At 42.0% G+C, this 12136-nt stretch overlaps 1 protein-coding gene across 1 annotated transcript in view; it reads right to left on the bottom strand.

Annotated features, from left to right (window-relative positions):
• The window catches only part of TTL (tubulin tyrosine ligase), a 20254-nt gene extending 10424 nt beyond the window's left edge, over positions 1–9830 (bottom strand). The window contains exons 1-2 of the mRNA XM_015825654.1: positions 9674–9830; positions 724–802 (exon numbers count right to left, since the gene is read on the bottom strand). Coding sequence (XP_015681140.1) covers positions 724–802; positions 9674–9830 — 236 coding nt within the window. The remainder of the gene's footprint in view (positions 1–723; positions 803–9673) is intronic.
• Between the last annotated feature and the right edge of the window lie 2306 nt (positions 9831–12136).

Here is a 12136-nt window from a genome sequence, read left to right as displayed (position 1 = left end):
CTTGGAGGTCATCTAGTCCAACCCCCTGCTCAGGCAGGAAACCCTATACCATTTTGGACAAATGGCTGTCCAGTTTCTTCTTAAAAACTTCCAGTGTTGGTGCATTCACCGCTTCTGGAGGCAGGTTGTTCCACTGGTTAATTGTTCTAACTGTCAGGAAGTTTCTCCTTAGTTCTAGGTTGCTTCTCTCTTTGGTTAGGTCCACCCGTTGCTCCTTGTCCTGCCTTCAGGCGCTTTGGAAAATAGCTTGACTCCCTCTTCTTTGTGGCAGCCCCTGAGATATCGGAACACTGCTATCATGTCCCCCCTCGTCCTTCTCTTTGTTACATACACAGTAACAAAGCAGCCCAACAGCAAGCACAAATGAGCTGCCCTCCAGAAATCCAATGTCCACAATCCTATTATTAAGATGGAGAACATAATACTCAATTAATTTTATCTACATTTACGCTGAATGGTCATGTGCTAAGACTCACAACCTCTTTTATTTTTACAGATAAGAAACATCGTCTTTGGCTGCTCATTTGTATTCACATTTTTTTCTTTTTCTTTTTTTATAAGCATATTATAAGCATTTGCTCTTTTCCACACCTAAAACAGTTGCAGTGATTAACCAGTAACAAGCTGAGCAAGTGTTTTGATGCAGGAACAATTGCAGCAGATTGACAAAAGGCAGCATGGATCCCACTATTACATATAAACAAGCAAGTAAAAATACCTTACCTCACTAAAGAAGCTTTTCGACAAAGTTTATCAGCCCCTCTGTAGTAGTTCACCAACTGTGTAAGTCCAGGTTCATGACCTATGAAAAGGGAATATTAATATCCATGTTGTTTGCATTCTGGAAATGTTTTTTAAACAAATAAAGAAGTATTTATATAGATAACACCATTATTAATCTCCACTTTCTTAAAAACAAAAAAGTTGTTTACCGCAGAATTTTTAACATCAGCAACTTGTATATCTTGCATATATTTGATTTACATACATATTTTTGGAAGATGATTAAGAACTCTCCCCATAATTATGCATGGGCTAATAAATAACCCTATCTAAATAGTGAAAGAATATTGCTAACTATCTCCATCTAGTTCCAGATCAACAAAAAGAATGTGAAGACTTCCTAGAAGAAATTAGATATCTTATATTTTTCTACACTTCACTAGAACAGGGCTTTTCATCCTTTTCACCCACTGTACCACTTTTAGGAGATGGCAACACCCGAGTACCACCAGTCGCCTAGCAAGGTGTCAAAAACTTGATGACCCAAAAAAAAAAAAAAGGAAAACAGTGATAAAGTACAGGTAGTCCTCGACTTACACCAGTTCGCTTAGTGACTGTTCGAAGTTACGATGGCACTGAAAAAAGCGCCCCCCAAGCCACAGCCGAGCAAGACACCTGCCTGCCCGCCCGGCCGCGCTCTTCCTCCTGTCCGAGGTTTTCATTGTTGTGAGCATTTCTGTTGAGGATTGGCAGTGGGGGTGGGGTGGGGGGTGTTTGGTTTTTATTCCCCCCCGTCTGCTGGGTGGTTGCAGCAAGTTTTAGTCACTTCACATGACCCTGGAGATGCTGCCGTCATAAATATGAATCAGTTGCCAAGCATCTGAATGCAAATCACAAGACCCTGGAGATGCTGTAACATTCCAGCTGATTGGTGCTTCTTCAGGGCTCAGCAGAAGCACCAGGATCAGCGCCGAGCTCCAGCTGGAGCCTGGCGCTGATCCTGGCGCTTCCGCTGAGCCCTGACAGCCCTGCAGCTCCAGCCGTCTCTCGCTCAGGCTTGTGCNGTGCTGCCACCGGTTCAGCTCATTCCCCTCCCCCGCTACCACTTTTCTAGGATGGTCGCGTACCACCTGCCAGGTGCCAATGTACCACAGGTGGTACCCGTACCACTGGTTGAAAAGCCCTGCACTAGAAGACAAACTGCTTTGCATGCAGCAACATCACAGATTCAGTTCCTAGCACCTTGAAATGTGGGGGGATCTGTCAGCAGATACTGAGAAGATCAGCAGGACAAAGGATGAAGAGGACAAACAGAATGACTTTTTTATAAGGCAGATTCCAGGATTGCACTAATTGATGCTGGAAATCATTGGCAAACAACACAATCACACTGAACTTAGGCAGCTTACTATCTTTACTTTAAAATGAAGGGAGTTCTTTTATGGAAAAGTCTGAATTGCCTCATTCATCAGCAAATCTTTCGGGGGGGGGAAGCTTTTGACCAACTTTGGATGAATTTTTGATCAGCAATTCTTGCAAAGCACTCACAATACCTAACCAGGAACTAGATGAGCTCTTGAAAAGAAGTTGCTCTGAGCATGTTACATCAGAGGTCCTCAACCCATGATCCGCGGACCAGCACTAGGTCGTGGCATGCCAGAAACCAATCCACGCAAACAAGGAAAGCCCCATCCGCGGGATGCAGGCAGTACATGAAACCACGTCCCCTCCGGTCCACGGAAAAATCTCTCTCCACAGAACCGGTCCCTGATGCTCAAAAGGTCGGGGACTTCTGTGTTACATGACGTGTTTGGAATTAGATCTAGGTTTAACTGGATTCAGGCTTGCTCGCCTTTGTTTTGGTGGGGCTGCTTGAAGAATTTGACAAAATTAGGGAAATATTCTAATGTTTAGACGCTTTTGTCAAATGTACTTAACAAGTATTGCCACAGTTAATAAAGATAAGCGAAGACGGATTCCATTCCCCCTACCCCAAAAATACTACAGCAGAGGTCCCCAACCTTTTGGGCACCAGGGACCGGTTACATGGAGGGGGGCATGGTTTTGTGTGCTGCCTGCATCCTGTGGATGGGGCTTTCCTGGCATGCCGCGGCCCGGTACTGGTCCATGGACTGGGGGTTGGGGACCCCTGTACTAGAGGACCAGTAAGCAAAAAACTTTTTCTGGAATGGAAACAATGGCTATTGAGAGAATAAAAGAGTTGGTGCTTAAACAAAATGGAAAAATATAATCCAGTAAGCCCAGTAGTTATCCTAACATTTCTGATTAGTGAAAGGATTTTGCTGCACTAGATATAATAGAGGCATTAGACTAGTAACCCAGCATAAACAAAAAAATGGTTAATGAACAAATAAAATTTGAGGGCTACAGATTTTCAGAGGAACCTGCCCGGCTACTGTATATATAGATGGTATAATCTTGCTAAAAAGTTAAAATTGAGAGTAAAAAGAAAATGTAATTAGAGAGAGGGGGAGAGAAACTTGTGTATTCCTACCTCAATATCTTTTGGGGGGGTTCCAGAAAAATTGGAAACATTAAAAATTTTGAACAGATATTTTCTTTTAGAAAAATGAATGCAGTAGGACAAGATTTCTGTACATTGCTCCCCTTTATTCCCTCCTCCATATTGTTTATTACTTTGTAGTAACTTTAACTACTGAATCAGAACATTACGGTTCCCAGATAATATGTAAAAGAATCTAAGCAACCTACAGTTTTCAGAATCAGAAGTGTATTGAGGGGGTAAATTTAAAGCCTCAAAACCCCCAAAATTGACAACAGTAATAAATAAAAAAATAAGATTCAATATAATATGTAAAAACTATATATACAGAATGTTTTCTATTTTTTCTTGTTTTTGTTCTTTTTCTAAAAAATGTGAATATGCAGAAAGTCTAAGACCACAATACATAATTGACACTGACTAGAGGTTCAAAAGAATACATCATATTCTTGCCAAAAAGCTTTTATTCTATTTTTTTCAGCTCCGATGCACTGAAACTTTAGATGCAGAGACTTTGATTTGTCAATTAAGGCAGGAAAAACTACCATCTATTGATCTTTTTTTTAAATTAAAGGAAATAAATCACTGCAGTCTATTTTGCTTGTCATTCCAAAAATCCCTAAAGATTGTTATTTTTCTTCAGGGTTATTGTCTTTCAAGTTCTCACTTTCTAGAGCAGGGGCTCCCAACCTTTTCTATACCTCGCATCCCTAGGACACTTCTGATATAGTCTCGCACCCCTTACAAAAGTTCAAAATTTTTGTATTTTGTAACGAATTATGCATATACACTATAATTTTGAAAACCCAAGTTTTCGCATCCCCTGGAATATCGTCTCGCACCCCTGGTTGGGAACCCCTGTTCTACAGGCTGTAATTCCATTTTTGCAATGCTATAGACCCTGCTTTCTTTTTAAAAGACCAGTCTTACCTATTCTGCAACCCAATCTTCCCTTCCCTCCTATAAATGTCTCTCATCTCCATTACATAAAGATACCATGCAGCACTAATACTCTTTGTGTGAAACTGGGCATGAATGAATAATGTGTGGAAAGCCCCAAAGTATCCAAATGTGGACAAATTGCATCACCAACTGAGCCCTTATTCAAACACTACTAAATCCAGTACCATTCTTGAAAGCTGGACATGAACAGAGACATCCGCAGATAATCACAATTACAGTATATAAAAAAAGATGACATCCACGCAGTGATGTCAGGACACAATCTCCATCCTTTCATACTTGTGTCTTAACACTGGAGACAAGTATATAAGTCACAAGGTTTGTATCATGACCTCATAATACAATTTTGTCACTTTCTCCCTGTTTACGATGCTGATGAACCAAAAGCTTCTGCTAATGCAAACCATTCGTTTTTTAAAAAGACCTTTCTCACTGCTGACTCACGTTATTCAATCCTCAGTTCTAATTGTTTTAGTTTCAGTTCTTCTGGCAAGGTTTGCTTTTAATAATTTCATTACTTTTCCACGCCTTCTTCAGTTTATTAAGATTTCTCTTCAAGTTTCATAAGGGATAGAAAAAACACAGTATCTTTTCCTGATCTGTCAAAACCAACATGGGCAGCTTTTCCAACTGGCAATCTCCAGATATGTTGGAACATTTGCAGCCAGCTTGGCCTCACAAAAGCTTGTGGCCTAACCACTTGTTAGACTTAGCTATGCTGGCTAGGAATTTAGGGAACTGTAATTCTAAAACACGTGGAGCAGCATATTGGTTTAGGACGGTGATTGTAAAGTATCAATTTTATGGCTGGGTAATGCACAAAGCTGCTTTCACAGGAGTTGGTAACTTCTCAAAGCATCCATTTGTCAGGATGACGAGCTATCCTCAGCCCTCCAGAGCTGTGATGTCATCCCAGAAAAAGGCATGAATGGTGCCATATTCATATATTTCTGCTTCAAACCCAGAACATTACACATATTATGTAAAAGTCTTAATAATGAAAATATTATGCCTATGCCATTCTCTTGTTACCCCTTAAGCAAGAGTAATCAAATCATTTTCCTCTCAAATCAAGAGAAACCTAGGTCAAAAGTAGCAAATACAACCTGAAGTAGAAGTCACTGCCTATAATAGTTTCTTTAGTATCAGTATTCCTCCGCTAGTGAGGGATTCTGAGCCCTTTATCCTCAAGTTTTGTTGAGGCAGAATTTGAGGAAGAAACAGATACAGGATAGCTCAGCCTAACTAATTCTTTGCTAACAGGACTGTTGCATTTAAAAGAGCAATCAAACAATTTCCTAAAATCCATCCATCCCCAGCCTTGGTATCATTAACAGTGTATAAATACCTATCGGGGGGGAAAATATTGCCAGAATAACGAATAATTTCTTGGCCCAGAAATTATAGTAGTTCCAGTTTCAGCCATAGGAAACTGAAAGACATCAGATGTCTGACAAAGGAACCATGCCAACATTTACACTATCACGAATGATTTGTAGCATAAGATGTTCCACAGGATTTTACCTTCTGCTGAAAGGTGGCTTACTACTTGGTAACTGCAGCTAAATTTACTCATGCGTAGTGAATACTTCTTAAATATGCATATTTTTCTTTAAACTTTTTGCTGTAGCATGTTACTTTGCTTCCAACACTGAATAATGGCCTTCAGCACAAACAAACACATAACCTGTTATACAGTCAGAATGTTTATGACATTATATAGCCTGGCATTTGCTGGAGCATTCATCCTATTTTAAATTAAGCAACTGCCATTATCACTTAGCAGCTGATTCCAAACTGATGTCCTCCAGATGTATTGGACTATAATTTCACTTACTTCCAGGCAATATACTGGCCAGGGGAGACAGTGGGGCTGACTTTTAGGGTGGCAAGAGTCCAATTACAAGTTTATTTCATTTCAACTTCAAAATTAGAAGCAAAAGTAATGTCTATTCTTTTTGAAATCATGGCAAAGATTTGTAGGAGGTGTAAATCAGAGAGTAGATGCTTCTGTGGAAGGAGGCGCAATGAAGGGAACAGAGCAATGCAGAAATCTCATATGAGCACAATACCCCAAGGCAGTTTCAATGATTCTGCCTCTTCTTTTAATAAATGGATCATAGGGTCTTGTTTGGTTTGCTTAAGCAGGACACGGTTCAGTATAAAAATCATGGCTGCAATGTTATGGCCACACATCTATTCTAAATACACATTTTCTATTTTACTAGAAAACTCAAAGGAGAGCTATTTTTTGTCAAGAATCCAAGGATGCCAGAGAATTATTAGTGTTAAACCACTCTAAACACCCAAAAGAATAGTATTTGGAAAGCAAGAGGTATAGTCTATATCACGGGTGTCAAACTTGCCACCTCACGTGATGTATCGTGATGTATCACGACTCTTTTTGCATTGCCGGCAATGGGGTGGGTGCGGCTTCGGTATGATGAAACTGGCCCGCGGGCTGGCAGTTTGATACCTCTGGTTTGTATTGAATAGAAATCTGTAAGTTGCATGTAAATCAGTTACATCTTTCTAACCTAAATGTAATGAGTCGTTTTTCAGGAACTAAGAGTGAAAAGCCGTTCTAGAGATCTATTAGTCCTTGAGGTACCACAATAGTCTCTGTTGCTTTAAAGCAGGACTTTGGGTGTGATTCATTACTTTTATACTGGTTCTTGCAGTATTTTGCATTTTCTAGGATGGCTTGCTTTCTCCTCTGTTTTTTTCCCTGCAGCTTCAAAAACATGAGCTCCCCACCTCTTATTATTATAGGCTAAAATAGATTAGTGTTAAGATATGGTTTAAGTGTACAAAGCACTTTTACACTTTTTTACTTTTCGTTAAATATTTTCTAAAAAATCCTTTTTAAAATATTAGTCTATTGGTTCAGAGCTTACCCTCTGGAGCATGCTTTCTCAAACTTGTGTTCCTGAAATGTTTTGAGGCTACATAATTATCAGTGAGCAAGAATGGAGTTGTAGACAATTCACACACAAATTTGTGGAAGTTTCGAGAATCAAAAAGGACAGATTTGTTTTAGTGTTTAATTGAAGATGGCTATGCTATTACCTTCAGTGGTAATATCCTTAGCTAAACATACTCATAGGACTTGGTCCTCCTGTTCCAGACATTCCAGGTCATTTTCCACATTCAGCAAGTCACACCATTGTAGAATTAAAAGAAGCCAGTTAGGCCCTCAGGTCTAATCTGCTACTCCATGCAAGAATCTAAATTAAAGCATCTCTTAACAGAGAACTGTCCAACTTTAAAAAAAAAAAATCAGTGGAGAGCCCAGCCCTCTTTTAGTAACTGCCCTTATTCTTGGATAATCTATTTTAATTTTTATATAAAATAATCTTATTCTTTATTTACAATGCTTAGAAACTACGTCAATTGACTTATCTTCAATTATGTAAGAAGACTAAATCCAATGGGACCTACAGATTAACTATACATATAAATGTAGAAATAAAGCCTTTCAAGTTGAGCTCAATTCCTTGTGCCTATGTGGAATAACCAAGTCATCTTCTTGGCAGGAGTATAATAGTAGTAGTTTGCCACTGTCTTGGAGGATGGAGGATGGTTTTGGTTACTTCAGTCTACTCCATAGCCCTAGAATTCTCTAGAGCAGGCATGTCAAACTCGCAATGTCACGTGATGTCGCGGGACGTATCGTGACATTGCGCAACGTTTCATGACTTTCCCCCCATTGCTGGCAATGGGGTGGGTGTGGTTTTGGCATGACGCATCCAGCCCGCCGGCTGGCACTTTGACATGCCTGCTCTAGAGGTACCCACCTAAGTTCTAACCAGGCTCAATCCTACTCAACTTGTGAGTCCAACCAAGGCCATCCAGAGGCCTGGACAGCTCTGTCTCCTTCTGATGCTAGTGAAAGCTGCATGGATTTAACAGCAACTGGAATGATTGCTGTGACTATCTAACATCACAATAATATAAGAAGTCACTATATAATAGGAAGCTATTCTTCTTTGCTTTTGAAAGAGTAATGCAGAGTTCATGAACTGAATTTTAAAATACTCCACTTGAAGAAAATAAGCCTCTTTTAAATTATAGTAAGAGAAAATTTGTAGAACCCATTTTCTTCCACTGCAAAGTGGCTCAGTTATTGAACCAATAACTTTGAACAATTCAGTTAAAAGTTTTATGCCATAGTGACTGAGAATTCAGGGAGTTGAAGTGAAGGATGCCAAGTTAAATAAGTCTGCTGCTTATTTATAAATATTGCTTTTTGGATTGAATAATTGTTAGTATTTCTCAAAGATTACCCCAGGGTGGAAAAAACATCCCACAATTCACTTAAATAAAAATCATTGTAAAAAGCCATTATATTCATAATCCTGGCCTCAGTCACAACCCAACAGAGGGTTGCATCTACTCAAAGCTAAATCCCATTTGAGATTCCTGGAGCTTGTTCCCAAGTGCATGGGGACTGCACTCTGAGTAAACATACTGTACTAAAAACACTGGGTCTATGCATACTATAATATTCTCAATGGGTTATGGAAATTAGTAATGCTTAGAGACTTTTCCTTCTACTTTTATTATGAATCATTTCAACAAATATATCCAGTCTTTAAAATTCCCTTTTCATAGAAAACCCAGTCTGTAGGCTATTTAAATATACCCTGCACCCAGTTCAAACCAACTTGAAGAAAAAAGCAGAGAACTTGATGCCTGACATCTGGCACAATCATGTTGAATAGTTTGTTATTTGCTGAGCAACCTAAAATATTATTGCAAAAGCAAAAAAAGGGCTTTTTGTTTTCATTGGCCAAAGGAGTCAGCAAATGTTAAATACACATGAGAATCCCAATCATGGCTAGTGGAGTGCAGAGAAGTTGCATTCAAATTGGGGAAAAAAAATCACTGACATACCAACTTAAATACAACAGCAATTGTTGGAAAGCTGTAAAAATTATATTACTGTAATTTTATTTTGATTTTAGATATCTGTTTTCCAGGAGAGTAAATAAATGGTTGCAAAATAAAGATTTCAATAACAATGCTAACTTATCGGATGATTCTACCCCGGTTTAAACAAGAACATGCAAAACCCCATCTCAGTACCTGTATTTGCTTGCAATATTTTCTAACCCCAACAGATATACGTCCACCCTTTTCACAACCTGGCATCCAGCGAGTCTCATTGGCTTGCTAAGGATAAAATCACTCCCGTGTTGCAGCAGACAACACCCCATTGCTAACATCTGCAGACCCCGGTTTGGCAGGCGTTCCCTACCGCACCCCTCTCTCGCCAGCACTTCCAAACTTCGGCCGCCGCATGCAGATCGGTGGGTCTTGGAGGCCGATCAGGTGCCGGGGCTTCGAAAAAGCCAGGGACCCCCCCTTCTTCCCGACGAGCTCCGCAGAAAGGTCGCCTCATGCTTTGCGTCCCCCCGACCCGGCCGGGTGTGCCCAGGTTCACGCGTGCGGCTTGCTTACCCAGTCTCCCAAAAGGCAGCCTGTTTCTCTCGCCCAACATGAGGTTGAATCTGGGATTATCTCTTTTGAGCCTCTTCCATTGTCCAGTGGAGAGGAGAATTTTAGAGACTTCAGCGTAGATGCTGCTGTTTTCATCTCGCACCACAAACGTGTACATCTTTTAACTGTAGGGCTAGTCTTACATATATATATATGTATATAAAAAAAAGCCGCCGGTCACTTGGAAGATCGAGCTGGAAAACCCTAATTAAAAGGGCATCAATCCCACCCATTCACGCAAGCCGACGTCTCTCGGCTGCCTTCAAGGGAAATGAAAACCGGCATCGCAGGAGGAGGCGCTCCTTTGCAGCTGGGGTTGGCGACGCGCCCCGGGCTGCCGTCTGCTCCGGGTGAGGCGGCAGCTGCGTCCCGGGCTGAAGAAAGGGTCGCTCGGCCCGATTCACACCCTACCCCACCCCCCCACTTGAGCCGCGCCAGAAGGAAAGCCGCTTGAACTCTCCGCCAGCCGCTCCTCGCCTGAACTCTCAAAAGCACTTCCTGCAGCGCTGCCTACATGCTGACGACGCGGCGGCTCAGCATCCCAAAGCGGCGGCTGGCGCGGAGCAGCTCCAGCTTGCCCATCATCCGGCGGACGCTGACAAGCCCAAACCGTCGGCCCCGTTTGCTGCAGGCGGGTAGCCGCCCATCTGTCGGGCTGCCTTGTGCCTTTGGACCCGGAGGCTCGCCCGTGGCCACGAGGACTCCTCCCCAGCGCCGAAAGAGGCGGATCCAGCGAGGGGCCGAGCCTCGGCGGTTGCCTCAGTCACGACGTAAAAAGAGTAATTGAGCCGCGCCGCCCTCTTACTTCCCCACAGGCTTCCCGTGCAGTTAATTCGGAGCCTGTCCAGTTTCAGGGTGGAAGGAACCGCGAAGGCCTGCGTTAGGCTGGTTAAAGTTCGCAGTGTTTCTCAACCTTGACAATTTTAAGGCATGTGGACTTCAACTCCCAGAATTCCACAGCCAATGCTGGCTGTGGAATTCTGGGAGTTGAAGTCCACATGCCTTAAAATTGTCAAGGTTGAGAAACACTGGAAAATACTTGGTCTAGCCTTCATCCAATAAATAGAAAAGGAGGTTCCGTTTTTTGCTGCCCGGCCCCTCACACGCAGCCGGAAGAAATCGTGCCGCAATCTAGCCCAGATTACAGGTTCTTTCGGGTGATCGTAAAAAAGAAGAAAGACCCGTCTGTCACAGCATTGCTGTGTTTCGATCAGAATTGGTAGGGAGCGAAGCGGAGGAGATGTTTGGTACGCGTGGAGTGCAGAGAATAGGCACGGGGAGGCCCCTCCTGCCTCTTTTATCCCGTTAAAGCAATGTTTCTCAACCTCGGTAGCTTTAAGACGTATGGACTTCAACTCCCAGAATTCCCCAGCCAGCAAGGAATTCTGGGAGTTGAAGTCCACTCATATTAAAGTTGCTGTGATTGAGAAACTGCCTTACAGTAATGGGTGTGGCCTGTGGGAACTGGATCCCCGCTCCCCTCCATTCTATGACTGACGTAACTGGAAGCACCCCCCCCCCGTCTTTCCCCAAGGAGGGAAAGGACGTGAGGCCAACCAGTAAAGCTCATCTGCCAAGGTCTTTATGGGCATGTGCCTTCATGCTTGTTTATTGTTAATGTACAGATGAGCATCAGCTGCAAGGACGGTTTTAAAGGGTTTTAGACAAGTAGAAGGCTAGCTTGGCTCCAAAGCATTGCTGGCCATGGGTATTTTAGGGGGAGCCTGTGTCATGTGTGTCTTTTTGTCCCCAGAAAATGTACCATTTTAATTCGTTTCAAGCTGACAAAAATAACCAGGTGATTTTCAACTTTTTTCAGGAACAAAAAATGGATATGTTGAGCCACTGATAACCTTTAATCCAGCTAATTTAATTCTTTAAGAAAAATAGATTAGAAAAGGAATAAGGCCAAATTTTAAAAAATCTATCCCACCTTCTCCATTTATTTTTATTTATTTTATTTTAATTAAATTTATATACCGCCCTATCTCCCTTACAGGACTCAGGGCGGTGAACAGGCGAAAATAAAAATCACAATAAATATCTATTCTAAATTGATTTTGATTGCTTGTATGTCAAGTGGATATTGACTTTGAACAACCTCATAAACACTCTAGGACGGGTAGGCAACCTTGGCTCTTTTATGACTGGTGGACTTCAACTCCCAGAATTCCTGAGCCAGCCACACTGAGGAGAAATTGAGAGGTTTCCAAGCTGAGCTATACTGGCTCAGGAATTCTGGGAGCTGAAGTCCACGAGTCATAAAAGCCAAGGTTACCTACCCCTGCTCTAGGACAAAGAGAGACTGCCCGCTGAAAAAGTTGGTTCTGTGGTGTGCCTCCAGGATCAAAGGCAGTGTATCTGAAAGTAACAATTTCAGGCTAGTAGTGGTGGTGGAGTTATTCTCCTGCCCTGCTTCTGGGC

Source organism: Protobothrops mucrosquamatus, unplaced genomic scaffold (genome assembly GCF_001527695.2).
Source record: "Protobothrops mucrosquamatus isolate PMUCROS unplaced genomic scaffold, P.Mucros_1.0 scaffold2741, whole genome shotgun sequence".
Taxonomy (NCBI): domain Eukaryota; kingdom Metazoa; phylum Chordata; class Lepidosauria; order Squamata; family Viperidae; genus Protobothrops; species Protobothrops mucrosquamatus.
The sequence above is the reverse complement of the archived record's forward strand: the minus strand, read 5'-3'. Positions and strand labels throughout refer to the sequence as shown.